Here is a 27,563-nt window from a genome sequence, read left to right on the forward strand (position 1 = left end):
GTGCTTTAATTACTATAGGCGCCGTGATTTTCCTTAGCGGGGTCGCTTCAGGAAAACGCGTCGCTGCGCACATCATTGTCAATAAATATTGATTACCAGCTTTTGTTTTGGGCAAAGGACCCACACAATCAACAATAACATGCTCAAAAGGTTCCCCCAGAACCGGTATAGGAACCAATGGAGCGTGCGGAATAGTCTGGTTCGGCTTACCAGAGAATTGACAGATCTGACACGTTCTACAGTACTTCGAAACATCAGTTTTTAATCGAGGCCAGAAGAAATGCTTCAATATTCGATGGTATGTTTTTTTAATAAATCATGATCGTGAGCCAGAGAGAGTACCATTTGTCTGTAACACGCAAGAACGACAATCTGGCTTGACACATTCCATTCAGAGTCATTCGAATCGTCCGGACACCATCTACGCATTAACACTCCATTCTCCATGGAAAAAGCAGTTCCTCTTCAGGAACTCGAGCTGCGTCCAAGAACGCTAGGGGAACGCCTCCAGCGTGACCACGCTCTGATACAAATGTAATCTGTCCAAAGGATGGGCGAGATGTCACGGGCGGGTGACGTAACGGCCAGGAGGCATAAAAGCATGTGCGGTGGAACCGGCGTCAGCTTTTGTCATTCAGCTACCGCTACTCTGTGTGTCTGTCGATCTGTGTTGTGAGTCTTATTTAGTGTTGTTTGTCACTTGAAATAAGCTCCACAATGTCTAAGTGCAGAGAAACTAGCACTTGGGCGAGAGCAGATCGCATTACAGGCTGTGTGTTTTTCACTAACAGTCCGTGTGTGGTCTGCTTGAGAGCAGAGCACGCAGAGTCAGCTCTCGAGGGAGCTGACTGCCCGCTTGTGAGCGTTTGTCGCTGCGTATGCTTACTCTCAGAGGGCTCTCTTTGAGGAGGAGCTTTCACATGCGTTCCTTGCGTTGCCGGCCCGCCGCCGAGGCGGAGCAGCGGCTGCGTCAAGGATCGCAAATGGATCAGGTGGAGGGAATGAAGACGGGCGAGCCCCTATCTTCTTCCTTCCCATCAGATCCAGCGCCCGCTCTCTGGGTTCGGAAGCCCCGCGGGTACTTCCCCCCAGAGAGAGAGGGCGTGACGCTCCGCCTGTCTTTCTCCGAGGAGGTAGACGTGGTGAAGGGTGTCGATGAGCTTTGTAAAATCGCAGTGTTTGCACAAGCTTATTATGAACGAGGTTGTCATTATAGCAGTGTCCCTGCTTAGGAACGGAGTTCGTGCTGTCAGCTCGAAAAAAAGGGGCTGATCGTGCTTCTCCCCGCCGTATGATCTCGCGGTTAAAAAGAAACCGGTCCGCCGCTCACCGGGATCGCACATAGGCCTGGCGGACGGGTTGGAGACGGGTTCGCCCTTTCTCCACCTGCAATCCCCAGATCTAGCGCTCTCGCTCGGGGCTGGAAGCCCGCGGTGCGGTTCTTCCCCCTTTGAGTGAGAGCTCACTGTTGCAGCGCGCGTTGCCGAGGCGACGCGTGCATTATGTCATTCTTGTTTGTTTCATGAATCCTTTCATATCAGACCGTGTTTACTTGTCTGGTTGTTTTTCTCCATTTAATTTTGAGGAATTAAATGATCTATTTCATCTAACTAGGAGAAGTTAGATGTGTATGTGTAAGGAGCCTAAGAAACTTGGGATTTTCTCGAGTAAGAGCACAATGTTTTACTTCTCTTCCTCTGAGGAGGTTGATGTGGTCTGCGGACTGCGGACCGTCACTCTCGATGGATAGTCTTGGGCTAAAACATCCTGCTGAAAAAAAAAGAAGCCTATGCCCCAGGACTTCTGAGGGCCGGCCCCTCTGGGGAAGAGCGGCATACACGGTGCCCGTCTCTCCTCAGTGCCCTCAGGAGATCGGTCTGCCAACCCTGCCACGTACGGTGTTCCAGGGCGCAGCGATCCCCAGCGAGCATACATCTCAGTTTCTTCCGCCCGGAAACGTAGCGGAGCTGAGATGCTCGCCACCCCTTCGGGGGTCTCTAGAGCAGCTAGTTTGGCTTTCTCCTGCCGGTGTGCCGTTCCAGGATACCGAACTATCCGCTCTGATTATACCAGAGGCCAGTCTCCAGAGACTGGTTCCCTTAGTAGGCACCTGGCGGTGTGGGAGCCCCTGCCAAGCGTGTCTCATTGGGTCTTGCGTTGCAGGCTCTGGTTCTACCAGTCTAGTCTTCCTTGAAGATGACGCGAGTCTGAGGACAGTCGCTTCAATAGGAGAATTCGGCTGAGGCAGTCCTGGTGCCCATGGCCCAGAACTTATGAGGGCAGGCCCCTCTGGGGAAGAGCGGCGTACACCGCGGTACACGGTGCCCGTCTCTCCTCAGTGCCCTCAGGAGATCGGTCTGCCAACCCTGCCACGTACGGTGTTCCAGGGCGCAGCGATCTCCAGCGAGCACACATCTCAGTTTCTTCCGCCCGGAAACGTAGCGGAGCTGAGATGCTCGCCACCCCCTTCAGGGGTTTCTAGAGCAGCTAGTTTGGCCGTCTCCTGCCAGCGTGCCGTTCCAGGACACCGAGCTAGCCGCCCTGGTTATACCAGAGGCCAGTCTTGAGAGACTGGTTCCCTTAGTAGACTATTTGGCAGCGTGAATACTACTGCCAAATTTGTCTCCATGGGACCTGCATACTGTAGAAAGAGGCTACAGAATCCAGTTTGGTTCTCCTCCGCCTCGTTTCAACGGGTTGAATCCCACTCTGGTGGGCCCCGAGCAGGTTCTGGTAATGGAATGAGAAGTAGAGTACTCTCTTGAGAAAGGAGGCCATCGAGGTGGTCCCTCCTTACGAGAGAGATTCCGGGTTCTACAGCCGGTACTTCATAGTTTCCAAGAAGGATGGAGGGTTGGCGTCCCATTTTAGATCTGCATCAGTTGAACCACTCAGTCAGCAGACTGAAGTTCAAGATGCTCAAACAGGTCGTGTCTCAGATCAGGTCCGAGGACGGGTTTGTCGCAATCGATCTAATAGACGCATACTTCCATATCTCCATCCTTCCCACTCACAGGGAGTTCCTGAGGTTTGCTTTCGAGGGCGAAGCTCACCAATATCGGGTTCTTCCCTTCGGCCTAGCACTCACCACGCACTTTTACAAAGTGTGTGGATGCCGTGTTAGCTCCGTTGCGGCTACAAGGCATCCGCATATCCACTTTGGTTGATTCTTGCTCAATCAGAGCAGATGGCGGCTCAACATCAAGATGTTGTTCTTGCTCACATGAAAGTGTTGGGGTTAAGACTGAACGCCAAGAAGAGTGTGCTTTCTCCATTACAGAGAACCACTTATCTTGGTGTGGTGTGGGATTTGACCACGATGCAGGCACGTGTGTCCCCTGCTCGGATCGAATCGATCCTCACAGCAGTCAAGAGAGTGAAAGAAGGCCAGTCACTCAACAGTGGTGGCTCAAGACCAAGGGGTTCTCCCCAAGGGGAAACCCGCTTCACATGATCAAGGTCACGTGGTGGTGCCTACGTGCCTTAGACATGTGGAGACATCCTTGGTTCTTGTCTCAGGGCCTGGTGCTGGGAGCTCCGTGTCGCTGCGTACGCTAGCGACGGACGTGTCCCTCACCCTGCCTGCAGTCTGTGGAGTACTCGCCGTCTCATGTGGCACTTCAACTGCCTGGAGATGCTGGCGGTGTTTCACAGAAACACTTTCTCCCAGACCTAAGAGATCGCCGGTGTTGGTGCGATAGCACCGAAAAAACACTGCGGTGGTCTCTTACATCAACCACCGAGGTGGTCTGCGTTCACGCCCCCTGCACAGGCTGCCGTACCAGATCCTTGGGTGGTCCCAGGACAAACTCCTCTCGCTGAGAGCAGTTCACATGCCTGGGCATCTCAGTGTGGGAGCAGACATCCTGTCGAGGCAGGGGCTGAGGCCTGGGGAATGGATGCTTCACCCTGAGGGGGTGAAGCACATTTGGAGAGTGTTTGGCCAGGCTCAGGTGGACCTCTCCGCTACTCAGGTAAGTACACAGCGCATGTCCCCTCTGGTACTCTCTAATTTCATCCAGCTCCACTGGGGCTGGATGCCATGGTACAGACGTGGCCGAGGCTTCGTCTGTACTTTTTTCCCCGATCGCTCTGCTCCCGGGAGTTCTGGCGAGAGTGCGCTGGCACGAGGTCTGTCTACTTCTGGTAGCACCGTTCTGGCCGGGCCGAGTATGGTTCTCGGACCTGATCTCTCTCCTCGACGGCTCTCCATGGGAGATTCCCGTCAGGACGGATCTCCTCTCACAAGCGGGGGTCTGTCACCCCCGCCCGGAGCTTTGGAAGTTGTAGGTGTGGCCCCTGAGGGGGCACAGCCCATAGCTTCCGGTCTCCCAACCGAGGTTGTTGAGACCTTCCTCCAATCCAGAGCTCCCTCAGCGAGGAAACTATACGCCTTGAAGTGGAACTTTTCACTTCTTGGTGCGGAGATCGCCAGCTCGACCCAGTCAACTGCCCGATTGGTACAGTTCTGGAGTTCGTGCGGGCCTGTTCCTCCGCAGGGTTAACCCACTCCACCCTGAGGGTTTACGTGGCGGCTATACCGGCCTACCGCGCCCTTCTCGGTGGCCTTTCAGTGGGTAGGCACCCCCTAGTTACATGTTTTCTCCACAACACAAGGGACTTGTACACCCTGAAGTGAAGTGTCACTTCATGGTGCAGAGGTTACCAGCTCGACCCAGCCAACTGCCCATTTGGTACAGTTCAGGAGTTTGTGCGGGCCTGTTCCTCCGCAGGGTTAACCCACTCCACCCTGAGGGTTTACGTGGCGGCTATACCGGCCTACCGCGCCCTTCTCGGTGACCTTCAGTGGGTAGACACCCCCTAGTACATGTTTCCTCCAGAGGCTGAGGCCTCCGGCCAGAGAGCGTTTGCTATGTGGTGGATCAGGATGCTATTCCATAGCCTCGAGTCCTCTGCTCTCCCCTCTTGGGGATCAAGACTCACTCTTCAGAAGTTGGCCTTCGGGACGCAGGCCCTGCTCACCTTGCCACCTGTGGCCTTTTTCCTCTCGCCCTAGCTGTGCTCCATCCACACTAGGCAGGGATTTGTCAGTCTGGCGGCGTAGGGATCTCGTTCCCCTAGCGTTCTTGGACGCAGCTCGAGTTCCTGAAGAGGAACGTCTCAGGTTACGTATGTAACCCTAGTTCCTTGAGGGAACGAGACGCTGCGTCTCAAGGCCATACTTCCGGCATCCCTACGAGCGGTTGCTTCATTCCTGAAGCTGACGCCGGTTCCACCGCACCTGCTTTTATGCCTCCTGGCCGTTACGTCACGCGCCCGTGATGTCTCGCCCATCCTTTGGACAGATTACATTTGTATCAGAGCGTGGTCACGCTGGAGGCGTTCCCCTAGCGTTCTTGGACGCAGCTCGAGTTCCTGAAGAGGAACGTCTCAGGTTACGTATGTAACCCTAGTTCCTTGAGGGAACGAGACGCTGCGTCTCAAGGCCATACTTCCGGCATCCCTACGAGCGGTTGCTTCATTCCTGAAGCTGACGCCGGTTCCACCGCACCTGCTTTTATGCCTCCTGGCCGTTACGTCACGCGCCCGTGATGTCTCGCCCATCCTTTGGACAGATTACATTTGTATCAGAGCGTGGTCACGCTGGAGGCGTTCCCCTAGCGTTCTTGGACGCAGCGTCTCGTTCCCTCGAGGAACTAGGGTTACATACGTAACCTGAGACGTTTTCCTCCCCTGTGCCACCTCTGGAGAAACAACAGAAGAAAAACAATTAAGCAATGTAGAATCATCTTGCTGAGTAGCAATAAGGTTATCACGCGTTACGTGCAAGTTCAAATTGTTTGAACTTGAAGAAACAGATTTTCCTTCCAGGTGATCATCAACTATCAACACATTGTTCACAAATGTAGGGGCCATAAAAGTTGAACACAAATCATCTGCATCAGCAAATTTGCGAGCCTGGGCACACGTAATAGCACAGACCGAAAAAACTTCAGGGAACTCTTCTGACAGTTCATCAGCTACTGCCAAATCGGGTTCATCACAAACCTCTAACAAAGCATAACTCTCCCACCAGCTATGTCATTGCCCAGAATGAAGTTCACGCCTCGCACAGGTAATTTATCACGCACTCCAACCTTCAAAACTCCCGTAAACAAGTCTGATTTTAAATAAAACTGGTGCAGAGGAACTTTTACTGTACCCATTTCGATACCTCGGACCAAAACATGACTACCACAGAACGTTTGCTCAGGACAAGGCAACACGTCCATCATTATGAAGGACTGCTGGGCACCAGTGTCACGAAGGATGGTTACTTTCACCTGATCTGTAAACTTATCAACAGATACCAACCCTTCCGTCAGAAAAGGTTGATAACTGGCGTCAAGCTTTTCACAGCTCTCAACATCAGTGACATCAACAGTTTTCACAAAGGCAACATTTTTAGTACCAGTGCCTTGCTTGCGTTTTAAGGCAAGACAATCAGCAATAATGTGTCCAGTTTTACGACAATAAAAACACTCCCTATCCTCTCTAATTTTCGTAGCGTTATTTTTCCAGCGCGACTGATCTTTTGAAGTAGACGAGACAGGCAAAACTTTCTCGGTACGAACCGGAGTGAAAACACTTTTATGAGTCAATATAAACTCATCAGCACAAACAGATGCCTGAGACAGAGAAATTACTTTTTGTTCATTGAGGTAAACCACAATGCGATCAGGTATACAACTCTTAAATTCCCCCAAGAGGATTAATTCGCGCAACGCTTGAAAATCTGACACCTTATTCGATGTGCACCACTTGTCGAACAATACACATTTTTCTCTAGCGAATTCTACGAAAGTCTGACTTGAATTTTTCTTATGATTCCTGAAACGTTGCCTATACGCTTCAGGTACAAGTTCATATGCTCGCAAAATTGCCGCTTTAACAACGTCATAATCCAAACTGTCTTCCAGAGACAGAGCAGCACATACTTCTTGAGCCTTTCCAATTAACCTACACTGCAGAAGCAAAGGCCAAACATCTCTAGACCACTGTAGAGCGGAGGCAATTCGTTCGAATGCATTAAAATAGGAATCAACCTCAGCTTCTCTAAATGGAGGTACAAGATATATGTGTTTACTCACGTAAAACGTACGCCCAGATGATCCAGAGTCAGTCGGAGGTGCAGCATTCTGCGCAAATTGCACAGGTGGAACCGACGCGTCTCTGGCTGCATTCAGTTCAAGCTCTCGCAACTTGATTTGCGTATCGGCCTCGATTTCCAGCCGACGGATTTCAAGTCGCAGTTCCCTTTCGGCGTGACTCTCCGCTAATCTCTCATGCTCTTCACTCTGAAGTCTCGCAAGTCATAACTTTAGGCGAGCATCACCTCCAGACCCAGCCGGAGAAAAGGGTTCGAAGGGCGGCAGAGCAGCTTTGGCTTCGGAACCCTCCGCCGCAGCAGCTCCACTCGCTTCCCCCTTGCCTAATCCAGAAGAGCGACTGTCAACACCAGGTGAACCACCAGCCAACACCAACACCCCTCGTTCCCCTAAATGCTGCACAACGACGCTCTTAATATCTCGTTTTAACTGCTGTCTAGAGACTGAAATTTGGAAATGCTCAGCGACTCTCAACAAATCATCCTTTCTACATGCATCTAATTGTCCGACAGTTGGTGCACTAACAAAACTTCCGAAGTCAAAATCAGCCATACTGGTAACGTTCGACACATTTACTAAACAGCCTCCAAAACAATACTCTGTTCAGAGTTGATCCGCTATCACACCAGCAACAATGTCTCATATATCATCCCAACAAAGGAATGATTATCCCACCGCTGCCACCAATAAATGTTACGTGTTTGATGTTAAAACGGGATGATACTGTAACATTTATATGAGACAATTGTTACTGGAGGTGGTGCGGATCAAAGATGGTCCTGAGAATAGTAGATGGCAAGAAAAAGATCTTTACTGGGCGCCTTATAAACAAATACAAATAACATTTACAAAAGGAGAAAGAAATTGGGAAATTTAACACAGGAAAAAAAACACCCAAATCAAAGAAATAAACAAAACAAAACAATCCTTATAACTAACCTCTAAACTGACTACCAAAAGAAATATGAAAATAAAACCGAATTCTTCAGCGTATGCGACGCTCAAACTAAACTCCTTTAAACTACAAACAAAAATACAAAGGTGGTGTAACACTCGGAAATCTAATCTAACAAAGTACGAACTAACCTAATCAAAAACAAGCGAACAGTATTATCACAACAGTTGACTAAGTATTAAAATCATCACTGATAGACACGTTTGATTAAGTAGTTCGATGCGCTAAAATGCATCCTTTACTTTGAACTTAACCCGTAATAGGACTAAAACTCCAACACTAACATCGACGTGATCTTTTCCGAAGGATTCTATACAAGTCAATAGCCAAAGAACAAATCTATAAATAAAGTAAAGCATAACTCAGTAAGGCAAAATACATTAAGCCTCGGGAGACAATTGGCGTCGACACAAGACTGCTGATCGTGTTGGAAGCACAAGGTACGCTGGCGTGGCGCACGCACACACAATCAACCCGCGTCCTCAAATACAGCTGGCACTTGGGATGGGCAGAACATCGTGACGTCAGAATGATGATTGACAGTCAAGTACGCCAATAAACACCGACCTAGAAGCGGAGCAAAAAAAAGTACAAAAAGACAGGAGAGCGAGAAAAAGAAACAATATACACAAACACAGTGGAACATAACAGATATTTTAATCTATGGCTTAACCCGCTTAGTAGGTAAAATTATAGTTATTCGAAATGACAAATACCTCATGTTTGATGTCTTATATATATCTATATATATGCTTGGTGTTTTATGTTATGCATCGTGTGTTTTAGTTTGATCTTTGTCTTATAACTGCCTTTTTGAATAGATCGCCGTGTGTGGTATTGGGTTAAAGCTTATCTCAAATGCCGGAAGTTGAAAGGAATCATATGTCGATTTTCAGTCTCGTATGAATGATGAATACTTTTATAAGAAGTTATTAAGAAATGTTCCTCACATGATGGATGAAACATTAACATAATGTATGCACGAAAAGGAGCCATGCTGGGCGGGGCTCCGCCCTACAGAGACAATGTGATTGGATCAGACAGCGTATGGGATGGACTCACACCAGTCCGATAAAAACAGACACCCCGCTTTGCATGCTAGGCGAAAGAAAAAACTGAGCTGGAAAACTTGGCTGCTTGGAAACTTTGGTCTCGCCTCACCCACCTACAGACTTAACATCTAGCTAATCATCTCAAAGGACATCTCAAAGGACACTCTGTCCACGTCTGACCAAAGTAACTTGCAAAGCCTGCAGCGTAAGAACTTCAAAGCCTTGCCATTCGCACTGCCAGGAAGCCACGAATCCAAAGAGGATTCCCCGAGTGACGTCACGCGACAACGACACATCAGCGCGAAAGTCCGGGATTTCCCTCACGCAACCATCCAGAGAGAAGAACAGCCTTCAACTCAACTCAAAGCAAGTAAACAAACAATCTCTGAATCTTTAAAGATAACGATAGTCGAGTCTTCTGTTTGTGACATCTTCAGGTCGTCTTTATTCTCAGGAAAGAGAATAGCCTTAAACTTTCTTCAAACTGCTTTCATCTTGCCAGAACATGTGTATGTGTGTGTATGTGTTTTGTATTGTATCCTAGAATAGTAAATAAACTCTCGATTCATTTTCATTCTGGGAGATCAGTTGAGACGTGAATCGGTTGAAGACGACCAACTGTGACTTGACTTGACTCTCTGACATCAACTGTGACTTGACTGGGCTCTTTAACAGCAACTGTGACTTGATTTGACTCTTTGACATTAACTGTGACTTGACTTAGCTCATGAAGATCAGCTTTGACTTGTCTTGACTCATGAAGATCAGCTTTGACTTGGCTTGATTCGTGACGATCAACGGTGACTTGACTTAGCTCATGAAGATCAGCTTTGACTTGACTTAGCTCATGAAGATCAGCTTTGACTTGGTTTGACTCATGAAGATCAACTGCGACGTGAAGATCGGCTGTGACTTGGCTTGACTCGTGACGATCAACGGTGACTTGACTTAGCTCATGAAGATCAGCTTTGACTTGACTTAGCTCATGAAGATCAGCTTTGACTTGACTTGATTCGTGACGATCAACGGTGACGACTTAGCTTGTGAAGATCAGCTTTGACTTGGCTTGATTCGTGACGATCAACGGTGACTTGACTTAGCTTGTGAAGATCAGCTGTGTCTTGACTCGTGAAGATCAGCTTTGACTTGGCTTGATTCGTGACGATCAACGGTGACTTGACTTAGCTCATGAAGATCAGCTTTGACTTGACTTAGCTCATGAAGATCAGCTGTGACTTATCTTGACTCGTGAAGATCAGCTGTGTCTTGACTCGTGAAGATCAGCTGTGACTTGGCTTGACTCGTGACGATCAACGGTGACTTGACTTAGCTCATGAAGATCAGCTTTGACTTGACTTAGCTCATGAAGATCAGCTTTGACTTGGTTTGACTCATGAAGATCAACTGACGTGAAGATCGGCTGTGACTTGGCTTGGTTCTTTAACAGCAACTGTGACTTGATTTGACTCTTTGACATTAACTGTGACTTGACTTAGCTCATGAAGATCAGCTTTGACTTGTCTTGACTCATGAAGATCAGCTTTGACTTGGCTTGATTCGTGACGATCAACGGTGACTTGACTTAGCTCATGAAGATCAGCTTTGACTTGACTTAGCTCATGAAGATCAGCTTTGACTTGGTTTGACTCATGAAGATCAACTGCGACGTGAAGATCAGCTGTGACTTGGCTTGACTCGTGACGATCAACGGTGACTTGACTTAGCTCATGAAGATCAGCTTTGACTTGACTTAGCTCATGAAGATCAGCTTTGACTTGACTTGATTCGTGACGATCAACGGTGACGACTTAGCTTGTGAAGATCAGCTTTGACTTGGCTTGATTCGTGACGATCAACGGTGACTTGACTTAGCTTGTGAAGATCAGCTGTGTCTTGACTCGTGAAGATCAGCTTTGACTTGGCTTGATTCGTGACGATCAACGGTGACTTGACTTAGCTCATGAAGATCAGCTTTGACTTGACTTAGCTCATGAAGATCAGCTGTGACTTATCTTGACTCGTGAAGATCAGCTGTGTCTTGACTCGTGAAGATCAGCTGTGACTTGGCTTGACTCGTGACGATCAACGGTGACTTGACTTAGCTCATGAAGATCAGCTTTGACTTGACTTAGCTCATGAAGATCAGCTTTGACTTGGTTTGACTCATGAAGATCAACTGCGACGTGAAGATCGGCTGTGACTTGGCTTGGTTCTTTAAGATCAACTGTGACTTGATTTGACTCTTTGACATTAACTGTGACTTGACTTAGCTCATGAAGATCAGCTTTGACTTGTCTTGACTCATGAAGATCAGCTTTGACTTGGCTTGATTCGTGATGATCAACGGTGACTTGACTTAGCTCATGAAGATCAGCTTTGACTTGACTTAGCTCATGAAGATCAGCTTTGACTTGGTTTGACTCATGAAGATCAACTGCGACGTGAAGATCGGCTGTGACTTGGCTTGACTCGTGACGATCAACGGTGACTTGACTTAGCTCATGAAGATCAGCTTTGACTTGACTTAGCTCATGAAGATCAGCTTTGACTTGACTTGATTCGTGACGATCAACGGTGACGACTTAGCTTGTGAAGATCAGCTTTGACTTGGCTTGATTCGTGACGATCAACGGTGACTTGACTTAGCTTGTGAAGATCAGCTGTGACTTATCTTGACTCGTGAAGATCAGCTTTGACTTGGCTTGATTCGTGACGATCAACGGTGACTTGACTTAGCTCATGAAGATCAGCTTTGACTTGACTTAGCTCATGAAGATCAGCTTTGACTTGGTTTGACTCATGAAGATCAACTGCGACGTGAAGATCAGCTGTGACTTGGCTTGACTCGTGACGATCAACGGTGACTTGACTTAGCTCATGAAGATCAGCTTTGACTTGACTTAGCTCATGAAGATCAGCTTTGACTTGGTTTGACTCATGAAGATCAACTGCGACGTGAAGATCGGCTGTGACTTGGCTTGGTTCTTTAAGATCAACTGTGGCTTGATTTGGCTCTTTGACATTAACTGTGACTTGACTTGGCTCTTTGACATTAACTGTGACTTGACTTGGCTCATGAAGATCAGCTAGAACATGACGGGGTGTTGTTATGGCCGCCATTTGGTGAACGGGCTCCGCTGTCACCACCATTTTGTGAGCGTGCTCCTGCGTATAGTCCATAAAATCACTTAAAGACGAACGGGGACCCTCACGAATTAGTCGCGATTTGAGCGGCTGGTTAATGCCCTCGCAAAAGAAGTCTATGAGTACACAGTCCAGCAGGTCAGAAAAATAGGCTACATCTAAATACTCTTGTATATAATCCTCGAGCGATCGCACTCTCTGCTTGAGGGTTAATAACAGTCTTGCAGTGTCCATACCTGGCCAATATCCACATGAAAAGCTGCTGGATCCTTGTGTGGCCGAGTATTCTGTTACGGGGCTGACGAGACGTGAGACGTGCGGATCCATCTGCAGACTTTTATTGACAAGAGACGTGGTCATAACAGGCAGGGTCAAACAGTGGCAAACAGGTATAACATGGGCGAGACAAAGAGTAAACAGAGACAAGCGTGGGTCGACGATCGGCGAACAGTATCCAAAGGGGCGAGACAGGAGAGGTAATCCAAAACGTCAGTGAAAGTCCAGGCAGGGGAAAACACAATCCGACAAAGGCTAGGCGAGGCAAGGCAAGACTAGAAAAACTAACAGGGCTCTGTAGGGCAGCGATAATGCATACAATACTCGGCAGTGACGGAAGGAAAGTCCAGGGTTGAAATAGAGTGTGTGATTAGTGAGAGCTGTGTGTGCAATCAGTGCAATTGTAATATGTGACAGCTGTGTGATCTGTGCGATGGATGATGGTGAGTGAGTGACCTCTGGTGGTGAGTGCATGGAAGTACAGACCAGATTCGTGACAGAGATAAACAGAATTGCTAAAATATACTGTATTAATACTCGCTGGTCGAGTCATTAATAAGGTATAAATTATACAATTTTGATTAATATCAATTAATCAGATCAAAATCGAATTTTTACGATTTGATTCCCTAAAGCTGAGATTATAAATAAAAGCTAAATTTATTACAGCAACCATGACCTGCGTTCTTCATGAAGACACAGAAGTTTCAGCAAAGGATAAATGTATTTCCAGTACTAAATCGCTTACAGTATCTCTGCTACTAAATTTATTTAAAAATGGCTATCCCTGCCTGTACAGCTGATCAGCTGTTCCTCAATCTTCGCTGATCTAAAGACATAAGCGGCGACGTTTTTAATAACTGGCAAGATGCGGGAAAAGCCGTGTAAACAGGTTGCCTGCTGTGCTGTTCATCCAATCAGAGACAGTGATACCGCAAATATGCAAATAAGAACGTTAACCGGGGTTTAGGAATGTACCATGCGAAACGTCTGTTAATGAATACCCAGGGTTAACAGTTAACCCCAGGCATAGTATGAGCAGTGTGAAATGTGATTACAGATAACCCAGGATTCCGCTTACCCGGGGTTTAGGATGACCCAGGGTTAACAATTTCAAGTGTGAAAAGCCCTATGGTGTCTGATTATAGGTTATGTTCTTACCCTTTGTCTTTATTTGGTTGTTAGTTTTCCCATATGTAGAATATAATGCCCTGTTTGTATCTAATGGTTTTTTGTTATTGTTGTTGCTGTTTTTGATATCTTTGTATCTTGCATTCCCGAGTTCTTTGTTTTTGTAAATAAATACTGCTGTGCAAGTTGTCCAAGAGTCCAAGCTTCTGCTTTCTCCCTTCTTGCTACTTTGTAACACATAAATACATACATACATAATGTTTTTGCACTATTGTAATGTACATTCACAATGATTAAGAGTAAAACAGCAGAAAAAAAACAACAAAAAAAATTGGAAACTCAACTATGGAGACAGTTCAGATGCTGCTGTGTGTCACGAATCCGGTCTATGAACTTCCGTTCACTCACCACCAGAGGTCACTCGCTCACCACATTGACTCTCACAGCACACATCACACTGGACTCAATTTCCCATCATCCATTGCACTGATTGCACACACAGCTGATTGCACTGATCACACTGCTGATTGCACTGATCACACACCCTACTTAAGCCATGGACTTTCTCTCCCCTCACTGCCGAGTATTGTATGCACTTATCCCTCTCTTAGCGATAGCTACTACGGAGCCCACTTAGTTGTCTTAGTCTTGCCTGTTTTCCCGTGTTTTGTTTTTTAGCCCGTGTTCCCTGGATTTACCCTTGCCTTGCCGTTTGGACACTATTTGCACCCCTATTGGATTCTAGCCCGTGATCCCTGGATTATCTCTCTGCCTTGCCCATTGGATACTGTTCGCCGATCGTCGACCCATGCTTGTCCTAGGATTACTCTTTGTCTTGTACCTGCCATACCTGTTTGCCATTGTTTCGACCCTGCCTGTATTTTTGACCATGCCTTTAAATAAAAGCTTGCACATGGATCCGCACGTCTCACGTCTCGTCAGCCCCGTTACACTGTGAAGCAGCTGTAAAAGACAATAGTGTTACAGTTCAGTGTTCTCTTCAGACAGGGCTGCATGATAATTGATATTTTAATTGTAATCACAATTTCTGTAAAGTTTCAAATATTGACACACACACAAAAAAAGCTTTTAGAATAGTGTTCTACCATTTTTCTACTAGGAAAAAAAAAATCATCCTTGTTGTTTAAAACAGGGCATCTGTTGGTGGTGGAAAGAGAGCTCAGTGTACCCAAGGGCCAAACAACCAATCAAAAAAGACAGATATAAGATTATTTTCCCTCTTGAGGTATGACGGAAAGATTGTAGTTGTTGCGAAAGACATAAAATTGGGAAAACAAGCTAAACATTATTCAGAGTAAGCAGGTTGTGATCTTGAATATTGTGAGTATAAATAAGCCACAGTGAATAGGAGAGGGTGCAATAATTTATAATCTATATAACAGGTGGTGGGACAACTCTGCATCTATCACAGCCATCTTTCCTGGTAAATGCCCTGGTAGGTATTTCAGTTATTTATATTATCAGACTTTCACAATACAAAACATAATTGAACAATGATGGTATTTTTTGGGTTCTGATAAAAAAATAAAATAAAATAAAAAATATATATGTTTTATTATGCTGTTAATATAACCATGGTTATGCACTTTATCTGTATGTTTAGTTTAGGTTTCAAATGGACAACCTGACATTCAGATACAGTGTACTGTTAGTGGAGGGACTGCAAATTACACATCAGTCCAGCCAGCTGACCTTCGTTTTTCTATTGATTGCTTATGTCTTTGCAATGGTGTCTAACATTGGGATTTTGATTCAGATCTCAGCAGAAAAAAGTTTACACCAGCCTATGCACATTCTTTTCTGTCACTTGCCAGTGAGTGATGTAATTGGAGCAACTGTCCTCATACCACGCTTACTGAAAGATTTATTAACAGACCCCTCTGAGCGCTACATTACATATGTGGAGTGTGTTTTCCAAGCTTTTTTTGTACATTTATATGGAACAACTTCCCATACTATTCTAATGATCATGGCCTTTGACAGATATGTGGCCATATGCAATCCACTGCGATACCCAACTATAATGACCAATAAAATGATGGTTAAACTGTCAACAGGAGCCTGGGCTGCTGCAATATTGCCAGTGGGAATTTTGATTGGCCTCAGTGTGCGTCTGTCTCACTGCAGATCATTTATTCCAAACCACTTTTGTGATAATGCTTCACTTTTTAAACTGTCTTGTGAAAATACTGTGATTAATAATGTATATGGGTTAACTTTTACTGTGGTTTTACTTACCTCTTCATTGGGGTGGGTGTTAATGACATATCTCAGAATAGCAATGGTATGTTTAAAAAGCAAAAATAAAGCGACCAACAGCAAAGCCATAAAAACTTGCAGCACTCATTTGACTGTTTATGTAATCTTACTTATCTCTGGTTTTGTCCCAATTTTTCTTCATCGCTTCTCTGAGTATGCTGAAAATAGGAAGTTTGGGAGTGTAATTTTCCATGTTATACCACCAGGATTAAACCCCATAATATATGGTTTACAAGCCAAGGAAATAAGACAAAGAATGTTAAAACTGTGCAGAAATAAAGTGAATTCTAGCTGATTTTAATGTATTTGCATATATTTATACAAGAAAACAACTGTAATGATGTGAACATTTTCTTTGAATGCAAATATTAAATATGAAATACACTTCAATATTTATTTTAATTTGTTTCTAAGAATTCCTTGTTGTGTTTAGGCATATGTGACAAAGCAGGTTATGTATATACATGCATAAATACAAATATAGACAAGTTAAATGGTAACACTTTAGAATAGGGAACACTTATTCACAATTAACTATGATTTTTCCCTCAATACATTTCTAATTTGCTGCTTATTAATAGTTAGTAAGATAGTTGTTAAGTTTAGCTATTGGGTAGGATTAGGGATGTAGAATAAGGCCATGCAGAATAAGGCATTAATATGTGCTTAATTACTACTAATAAATGGCTAATATTAATATGCATGCATAATAAGCAATTAGTTAAGAGACCCTAAAATAAAGTGTTACCAGATAAATATGTGATAACAGTCCACATAATTAATGGGGGCATAATGTGCCCTTGGTGTACCCTAAATAAATAATGATTACTGTTGATTTGTTTTTTTCATCATTTCAAGTGTATGTTCCAATTACTAATTCGTATGATAAGGTGGATGTATTAAGCAATATGTCTGCAAAGAAAAAAAAATAGAGTGAAGAAAATAATAAAAAAGTAGCAACTCAAATGGAAATAAGCAGATGTATGCACATGAATAGAAAGCAAGAATATTTGAAGATTATTTGTCATAACAGTAATATATCTTGTTGTTAACAAAGCTACCCAGACCTTTTACTGAATGCTTTCAGTTGGATGACGTAATATCATAGACAATTCTCCATCAGATACAGAAGTTTATTAATCTGAAATCTACCCTTGCTTATGGAATGTAATATCACTCATCATTTAAAAAAAATCTGGCAGTTATTTAATGTCATTGAGAGAAAAAAAATCTTACCTGCTCATTGTGTTTCAAGGCAATGGCACCTATTCAATTATGTAATTCTGAGCAAGGAATGTGGACTTCTATTTACTGTAAAATGTTGATTTGGTAATTACACTCTTAACCCGAATTAGTTGACTTTACTAGAAATTCGCGAGGAAACCTGTTGCACTAAACAATTTTATTTTTTACACAGGGTGAAACTAAACCGGTTCAGTTGTATTAACATAGAACCTTAAGTTCATGCAGTAGACAAATCAGGTTTACATTAGTAGTCTTTACTCAAAATCATTAGTTCACATCAATTATTATTTGGAGTATAGGTTGTATAAAATAGCTATTAGTTACAACTACAAAAACATATATTAGCAAATAACATTAACAAATGTTTTTAAGTAATGACACAGGTAACACTTTATTTTGATGGTCCCTTTTGAACATTCTTTTGAACACTGAGTAATGTTGCAACTACATGTCAACAAACTCTCATAAGAGTATTAGTTGACTGTCTGCTTCATATCTACCAACTCCTTATTGTGTTGGTCTCCCAACAGATATTCAACTGACTATAAGTAACTTTGCAAGAACGTGTCAACTTAATCTAACCCTAACCCTACCAGTCAACTAATACACTACTAACACTCTAATGAGAGTCAGTAGAAATGTAGGTGCAACATTACTTATAATCAATAGAATGTGTTAAAGGGACCATCAAAATAAAGTGAAACCATGACACATTTATGTAATGTCATGTAATTAGACATAGATTGAGATTTATTGTATTTAACATTTAGTTTAAAATACATTGGAAAAAAAGAAAAAACAGATTTCAATGCACCAATGTTGTTGTTTTTTGTTGTTGTTGTTGTTGTTGTTGTTGTTTGTTGTTGTTGTTTTGTTTAATTGTTCACCAAAGAAATGGTAGCACAACAATGCATAAAACTTGTCAGCCACAAGACAAGTAAAAATAAGCTTTGGAACAGCTTGTTAACAATTGTAACTATTTTGTAGAAGAAACAAGAACACACAGTATTCAAGAACATATGCTATATCCCTTGTGAATGCCTGGATGTGCATTAACAACTGAGCTTAAATTAAAACAGAGGCAAGTCCCTGTAACTTTAAACTTGGCTGAAGAATTGTGTGAACACACATTAACTGAGCACTAACAGCACTAATATGCAGAGACAGAATAAACTTTAATGTCTCGTACGGCAGAACACAAGTGAATTCTCATGGAAGCTTCTCGCATTTCCTAACATTGTAGGACAATTTTTCAGAGTTTGCAACCTGGGTTTTAGTTCACTGTGGCCCAACATGAGAAGTACCTGTTGGATGATCTGGAATGTGGTCTTCATAGATTTAGGATAGTTGAGATGCAGTGCTTAAGTCCATACAGAATGCACATAGCTTTTGACAAGTCTTCAATACTGTCCATCACAAAATCTCCTTCAATGATGATCTTCAATGAGGCTGGATTGAGATGGAGAGAGGATGAGAGCACATCACCTTCATGCTCAGTGAGGAGGATTCCAATGTCCAGGTGGTGGAATGAGTAATCATCATCAGAGTCCTAACAACGAAAGAGCACAATCATGAAATTTCTCATTATATAACCATAAATAATGTTAAGCAATTTGTTACAACTCCTGGAGTTAATTAAATGAATAGTCCACCAAAAAATTTAAATTATCTCTCCTCAAAATGATTATTTAAATTTTGGTAACATAGACTTTTAATGGAGGGACCCTCCAAAAAAATTATGTTTTATGTCCTGTTAGATATTCTGAGAGAAAACAGTGGTTACTTACAAAGCATACTTTGTAGAAATCTGTAGGGTTGTCGCAAAGGCAAAAGGGAGCCCTCTGAGAACCAGAAACCTAGTATCAGTTGGCTCTTTAGTCTGTTGGGGAGTAAAATGAATCGATTAATAAAATGAAAGAAAAGATCACAAGAAAGCAGAACCAGTCAGGCACAATTTTGATTGTATTATACAACCAATATTGTAAACTTTTTCGATACATTTTCATTACTTAAGCTGTGAAAAACAATGCAATGCAAGTCTATAATGGATATAGAGTAGACCAACCTTGATTTGTTGTGAAAGCTGTCAACAGCTGCCCAACATTCCCTCTTTAGACTGAAATATCTCAATTAGATGATTGCTTGAGATTCTTGCCCACAATCCTGTAGAACTCCATGAATACCTAAAACAGAGAAACAAAGTGTTACATTTCAAGACTAACTGTAACTTTTAGCATAAATGTTTAGCATATGCACATCACTTTAAGCTCAACAACTCAGTTACAGTTATTATAAATAATAATAGTTACGAATATATATCTAAGAGACAAACTAGCATTAACAAAAAGCTAATTCATGCACACGTGCTGATTTAGACAACTGAAGCTAAGGGTAATGAAATGCTAACATCACAGCTAAACTGAACATACAGAGACACACTTGCTGAACTTATCTTAACTGTGAACCAAAAGAAACACAGATTTTAATATTAGCATTATAGCTTCTGTGAACCGACAGGGGAAACACCGTCGATCAGTAAGTTAGGCCTATAAGACTACTTTAGCTTTAACTACAGTAATGCTGTCATCGGACCGGTCTTTTGGATAATCAGTTTTCCCAGAAAGATAAAGAGAAAGAAGCTAATTTACACACTCACCATTTCATGATGTTTTCCAAATCCATCGCGTGCATCATCAACCGGTCTCAGGTATCTTCAAACATCGCGCGCTCACGCAGACGTGTTTGAATGGGGCTCCTCCCCCTTAGAGAAACTTAACATATTAAGCTATCTCTACTTAACATAATCATTGCATGCAATATTTCATCTGATTACTTCAAATAACTAATTATATTTAGTAATGGCGACATGTTTTACAAAAACAAGAAAGAATACTTAAAGACAGCTAAAAACATTTATTTAAAAGAAAATCCGGGTTTAGAGTGTAATAGGAGCTGTGTTTACTGTTTACAGGACTGTTTATTGTTAGTTACACTGTCTTTATTTTTATAAAATAAAAAGACAGTGATTAATATCTATTGATTAATTGATTGTAAATTGTCATTTGTGGTGTTTTATTTGTTGAAGTTACCATCATGAGATTAGTGTGTTACGAAGGAGGCTGAGTTAGAATCCATTTGTGGAAGTTTATTAACTAGAGTTCACTACAAAATTATGTGAAAATCATCCTGTTCACTCATTCACAGAAAACATCTCTAGGTTATGTATGTAAGCATGGTTCCCCCAGGGAACAAGATAATGAGTCTGAACACTTTGGAAAAGCCCCTGTATGACCACGCTCTGAATCACATGTGAAATCAGTCCAAAAGAGTGGTGAGACATCACTGACGGGGTGACGTAGCAACCAGGAAGCTTTAAAAGCATGTGGATACAGCGACAGCTTCTGGTAAGAGAAGGAAGCGTTCGCAGGGATGCAGGAAGTATGGCAACAAGACACAGCGTCTCGTTCCCTTGGGGAACCATATTTATATACGTAACCTAGAGACATTCTCCTTCGGGAACTCACGCTGCATCGGAACGCTTTGGGAACGAGTTTGCTCGCGCCGCTAAGGGTGCTAAGGGTGTGTTTAGTAGCAGGAAGACCCTTCTTAGGAGGACCATAACAAAGAGATAATTGGTCTGACTTCTTTCACAGGGCAGCTCTGTGGACGTATCCGTCCAATGCTCGCACTGCTGGTCGGAGTTCCGAAAGGGACAGGAGGCCTACACAACTGACCATGGAATGGAGGAGGACACTTTAGGAATATACCCAGGTCTTGGGTACAGAAAAGCTTTAGCCATGCCAGTCTCAAACTCAAGATATAAAGGGGCCACAGAAAGGACCTGAAGGTTGCTGACCCTCTTCAAGGAAGAGATGGCCAGAAGGAAAACAGTCTTAATTTTAAGTAATCTGTCTGGAACCTCCTCCAAATGCTCGAAAGGAGGTTTGCAGAGCACCGCCAAAGCCATGGCCAAATCACATGGCCGGATTCTGGAGCGTGCCGGGGGCTTCAGCCTCAGAATGACCACTAAGAGAGGCGTGGTAAGCAGCAATGGCCACATATAACTTCAAGATAGAGGGGGATAACCCTGCGGAGAACCACTCCTGCAGGAATTCCAGCACTGAACCAACCGGGCAGTTGACTGGGTATAGCTGACGTTTGCTGCACCAAGAAGTGAAAAGCTTCCACTTCAGGGTGTACAGTTTCCTTGTAGAGGGAGCTCTGGACTGGAGTAAGGTCTTAACAACCTCAGTTGAGAGACCTGAAACTATGAGCTGTGTCCCCTCAGGGGCCACACCCACAGTCTTCAGAAGGTCGGACCATTACTTACACCAACGAACAGGATGAGCTCTCCGGATCCCTTTCAGGAGTTAGTGGACTCCCTGAAGAAGATCAAACTACAATCACCTTCACCTCCGGTACCGTCCGCTCCTACACCTCCACCTACACGCACAACAAACAGAACTCCTTCTCCGATTATTTTCGCCAGTCCCATGGCCCGACCAGCGCCCTTCTCTGGTTTGGCGGAGGAGTGCAATGGCTTTCTCCTTCAATGTACTCTCACCATGGAATTACATCCGCACATGTTTCCCATAGACCAGTCCAAGACAGCGTTTATAATTACTTCCCTGACAGGCCCCGCACTCCGATGGGTGGAAACGATCCTTCATCAGGCTGGTCCCGCCACGCAGACGTTCTCTAATTTCATCGCCCATTTTCGGGAAGTATTCGCCAGCTCACCAGGAGACACTTCTGTGGGAGAACAACTTTATCAATTGCGACAAAGTACGATGGCTATTCACCAATATGCTCTCCAGTTTAGAACCCTGGCGGCGGCCAGCGGCTGGAATGAACCGTCACTACTAACAGCTTTTAGACAAGGACTCAACCCACAACTTTGCCTTCATCTCACTGCCTATGATGACACTTATGGGCTAGAAATATTCATTCAGTAGGCCATCCGGTGCTCAAACCGCATACAGTCTTGCTCCACGGACCCCTCTGTAGCCATTGCCACTCCTCCCACACGCCAACCAGAGACCAGTAACCCTCCAGAACCTATGCAAACGGACTTCACACGCCTGTCATTCAAGGAAAGACAGAGACGACTCACCCAGGGGTTGTGTTTATATTGTGGGATTCGTGGGCACAGGATCCAGGAGTGCCACATTCGTCCTCCTCGGGCCTTGGTGAGTACCATACGTCCTCCCATGACCAAGTTAAACCCTCTTTCCACCCATGCTCAGCTTACTGCCGGTTCCTCTGTAATTACAGTTACCACCCTCCTCGACTCTGGTTCTGAAGGGAACTTCATCTCTGGAGACCTCTGCCGGCAGCTCCGACTCCCGACCTCAGTCACGAAGACCGCCTACGAAGTTCAGTCAATAACTGGCAAACCCCTCACCCGACGTTACGTCCGACACAGTGTGGGACCCATACAACTGCAAATTGGGCAACTACATCAGGAGGAACTCCATCTTCTGGTTCTGGAGGATTCCACTGTGGATGTCATCCTTGGCCGCCCATGACTGGTGCAGCATGATCCCCATCTGTCCTGGAAGACAGGAGAAGTCCTAAAGTGGGGCGAGAACTGTTTCCCTCATTGTTTTCCCCAACTACCACGACCTTCCCTCAAGGAACCCGTCCACATTCCTGTCCATTCCACCTCCATTGAGAGTCCTGTGGAGAAACAATCCATCGACATTCCCTCCTGTTATGTCCACTTTAGTGATGTCTTCTGTCCCAATAAAGCTGCCCAGCTACCACCGCATTGGCCATGGGACTGTGCGATTGACCTCATACCGGGTGAGCCAGTACCACATGGACGTATCTATCCATTGTCACCACCTGAACAGAAGGCCATGGAGGAGTACATTGAGGAGGCATTAAATCAAGGTTACATCGTCCCATCTACCTCCCCTGCTGCTTCCAGTTTCTTCTTTGTGGCCAAAAAGGAAGGTGGCCTGAGACCCTGCATCGACTACCGCAAACTTAATGAAATCACCGTCAAGTATCGATACCCTCTTCCTCTTGTCCCAACAGCCCTGGAACAACTCTGTGGTGCCACCATCTTCACAAAATTGGACCTCCGCAGCGCTTATAACCTCATCTGCATCCGAGAGGGGGATGAATGGAAAACTGCCTTTGTGACCCCTACCGGCCACTACAAGTACCGGGTAATGCCCTATGGCCTAGTCAATGCTCTTTCCGTTTTCCAAGGCTTCATGCATGAGGTGCTCCGGGAGTACCTTTTGTCATTATCTACATAGACGACATCCTCATTTACTCCCGGAGCCTGGCTGAACATCGCCAACACGTTGCGGAGGTCCTCCAACGTCTACGAGAGTACCATCTCTATCTCAAGGCCGAGAAATGCAACTTTCATCAATCCACCATCCACTTCCTTGGTTACATCATCAACAGTGGTGGCATTCGCATGGACAAGGGGAAGGTGGAGGCAATCACTTCCTGGCCCCTTCCCTCAAGTATCAAAGAACTCCAAAGATTCCTAGGTTTCTCCAATTTCTATCGCCGGTTCATCTCCAATTACAGCACCAGAACAAGTCCGCTCACTGATCTACTCAAGGGAAAGACAAAGTCCTTATCCTGGAACCCTAATGCCATAGAGGCATTCAACAAACTTAAACACGCCTTCACCAGCGCACCACTCCTCGTTCACCCCAATCCAAATTTACCCTTCGTCGTGGAAGTGGATGCCTCCACAACCGGTGTCGATGCAGTACTCTCACAGCAGCAGGGGACGCCTCCCAAACTCCATCCATGCGCCTATTTCTCCCGTAAACTCAACCCGGCGGAGAGAAATTACGACATCAGCAACCATGAACTCCTAGCCATAAAACTTGCACTAGAAGAGTGGAGGCACTGGCTGGAGGGGGCAGCACATCCCTTTGTGGTACTAACTGATCACAAGAACTTGCAGTATCTCCGCGAGGCAAAGAGGTTGAACCCACGACATGCCAGATGGGCTCTATTTTTCACCCGGTTACAATTTAAGATCACATATCGCCCTGGCCCTAAAAATGTAAAGGTCGACGCTCTATCACGTATCCATAACCCCGAAGAAAACACAGACGAACCAGAAAAGATATTACCCACTGAGATCATCACCAGCCCAATTCAATGGACCTTGCCACCAGTTGCTTCTGCTACCCCTCCAGCCAATCCGCCGGGCTGTCCTCCCGATCACCAATATGTCCCAAGAACCCAACGCACTCCGCTAATCCACTCCACTCACACATCTCTTGGTACTGGCCACCCAGGGGCCAACTCTACTCTCTCGCTGCTACAAGACCGCTTCTGGTGGCCCAATATGGCCAGGGATGTGAGAAGGTTCGTACAAGGCTGCCCCGACTGCGCCATCTCCAAGAGTCCCCGTCATCTCCCTGCAGGCAAACTCCTACCATTACCCATACCTCATCGTCCATGGTCACACCTAGGAGTGGATTTCATAACGGATTTACCTGTTTCAGAGGGCAAAACATGCATCTTCGTCATGATAGACCGATTCTCCAAGTTCTGTGACCTCATACCCCTTGCAGGCCTTCCCACGGCCCTTCAAACAGCAGAACTCCTGTTTAATCATGTATTCCATTACTATGGTATTCCAGAAGACATAGTATCTGACAGAGGACCACAATTCATCTCCCGAGTCTGGCAGGCATTCTTCTCCCTCCTAGGTGTGACCGTAAGCCTCTCCTCAGGCTGCCATCCGCAGTCGAATGGGCAAGTCGAACGCAAGATCCAGGAAGTGGGACACTTCCTGAGAACCTTCTGCCATAGTCGCCAGAACTCTTGGAACCAGTTCCTAGGCTGGGCCGAGTACGCCCAGAATTCCCTACGTCAAAGCTCGACTGGACTCACTCCCTTCCAGTGCGTACTCGGTTTCCAGCCTCCCCTGTTTCCTTGGTCAGGAGAACCATCTGACATCCCCGCGATAGACTACTGGTTCCGAGAGAGCGAGAGAGTCTGGGACGCTGCACACCATCAGCTTCAGCAGGCAGTGCACAGACAAAGGATGACAACAGATGTCCGAAGGTCAGCCAACCCCGAATATCAACCAGGACAAAAGGTCTGGCTGTCCACAAAGGACATTAGGCTGCGCCTGCGTAGCCGGAAACTCAGTCCCAGATTCGTTGGCCCCTTCACCATTCTGGAACGGATCAACCCTGTGACATACAAACTTCAGTTACCACCAATCTACAAAATTCACCCTACATTCCATGTATCACTACTCAAACCCTTCTATCCTTCTGTTTCCCCAGGGCCTGACCAGACAGATGAACCCCCTCTCCCTCTCATCCTGGACGAAGAAGCGGTGTATAGAGTTAAGGAGATACTTGAGTCCTGGCGCCGTGGTGGTAAATTGGAATACCTCGTAGACTGGGAAGGGTACGGTCCGGAGGAACGCTCGTGGGTTCCCAGAGATGATATTTTGGATCCCACACTCCTTGAAGAATTCCACACGAATCACCCCGACTGTCCAGCACCCCGAGGCCGGGGTAGACCACCACGACGCCGAGGTCGGCCCTCAGGAGTGGGCCGTGGAGAGGGGGGTACTGTCACGGATCAGTCAGGCCCTTCCATCCACCAATCACAGCGATCCACATCACCCGAGTACTAATCACGCTCACCTGCACCTCATCACCACAGTCATCTACTCCAGCATAAAAGCACACACCACAGTTCACCCAGCGTCCGATCTCGTAAACACTACGTGGACTCCATTCCCAAGACCAAGCTCGCTGAGTATACTCCTATCTAAAGATATTACTTACCTGTTGTGCCTTACCTCCTGTCTTTGCTCCTCGTGTCCTCCTCTCCTCGTAGATCGTCTGTCTCCGGATTCCGTGTGCTCCTGAAAGTCTCCTCGTCTCGTCATACCCGCAAGTCTGTGGAGATCAGTATTGTTACCATCATAATCACATCTCTTCAGTTCTCACCTCCAATCTCCACTACTCCTCTCCTGCAGAAAGATCGCTGTTCCATTAACCTCAACTTGTTCAATAAACTCACGTACCATCACTCACCTCTGTGTCCGACAATATATGTTACAAGGGGTAGGTGAAGAAGTATAAAATAGAATTGGGATTGGGCCCAGATCAAGTAAAAGTGATGCTTGAAAGTGAAACAATAATAAACTGGTGATCAGCAATCTTTGCGTTTTAACAGGTTAAATGCAAATTAGCTGCTGCTTCCTGCCCCCTTTCCAGAAATCTGAAGCCTAATTTCTTCATGTTTCGTGTTGCTGCACAAACCAATGGTGCTTCAACCCACCAAAAGGGGTGGAACTGACTGCTATATAAGTCGGCTCCAAGTGCCATTTCATCAGAACTTTTCTCCTTCAGTGCGAAAATAATCTGCTTGCTGGACTCTGAAGCGAGAAGCTCAAAGCCTGCTATTCGCTATGGAAGAATCCAGGCAGCGGGAAGACACTCCTCTTCAGCACATTCTCCCCTGCGGCTAGAGCAAATATGCTCATGTTGTTACAAATGCAAAGCTGCTTATTTGGCTAGTGCAGGACACTATTGCAAGCTTCAGATAGGTTCAGATAGGTTCACCCATGCTGAGGCTGCACTCACTGAGACAGATTGCTCTCACTGCAAGACCATGAGTCTCGCCCTGCTTTGCTTGCAGATCATTGAAGAAGGCGGGCCCGCCCTTTCCACTCTCCTATTTCTCCCCTCCCAGCTGCCTTTATAAAGAAATAGTAAAGTCATTGTTCAGAACAAATGAGCTTAAGTGATCTCATACTGGCACAAGTCCTGTGTGCTTCACTCTCCCCACACCACTTTGATCCGCCGATATGTTTTACACTTGAGAAACAGTGCCCCTCGTCTGCAATGATCGGATTGATCTTTTTAGGCAGATCAGAGGAGAATGTTGTCAGTGATGATTCCACATCACTGACAACTTCTGATTAGGAAGAATTGGGCATGCTCCAGAAAGGATCCTGGCACCCTTCTCCCCAGTGAGTTATCAAGGGCCACCACAGATAGCGAACTGATTTGCATCCTTACCAAGGCTGTGGAGAATATCAGCTTAGAATGGTCAGCTCCTGAAGAGTCTGCCCAGAGCCAAACAATGCTGGGCCGCCATCAACAAACCTACAACCAGAGACTGGTGCCATTTTTCCCCGGAAGTTCACAATGAACTCACCAAGGTGTGGCATGCGCTCTACTTAGCGTGCATCCACTCTTCTATTTCTGCCACCCTCACCTCACCTCCCCCACATCTCTGCCTGCCATCTGCCCTGGGACTATTACCCATGGCTACGCCTCTGTCCAGGCACCAGCAGGACCATTTCAGCTCTAGTGGGCAGGACAAGGCTGAAAGACGCTTATTTTCACGTCC

General features: G+C 45.4%; 1 protein-coding gene across 1 annotated transcript; it reads left to right on the plus strand.

The window, feature by feature from the left end:
• Positions 1-15,297: 15,297 nt before the first annotated feature.
• Positions 15,298-16,242, plus strand: LOC131528946 (olfactory receptor 52N2-like). The gene has a single exon (XM_058758424.1). It carries the CDS (start codon positions 15,304-15,306, stop codon positions 16,240-16,242), a length of 939 nt encoding a protein of 312 aa, XP_058614407.1. The 5' UTR covers positions 15,298-15,303.
• The last annotated feature ends 11,321 nt before the right edge of the window (positions 16,243-27,563 follow it).

This window comes from Onychostoma macrolepis, chromosome 21, assembly GCF_012432095.1.
Source record: "Onychostoma macrolepis isolate SWU-2019 chromosome 21, ASM1243209v1, whole genome shotgun sequence".
NCBI lineage: Eukaryota > Metazoa > Chordata > Actinopteri > Cypriniformes > Cyprinidae > Onychostoma > Onychostoma macrolepis.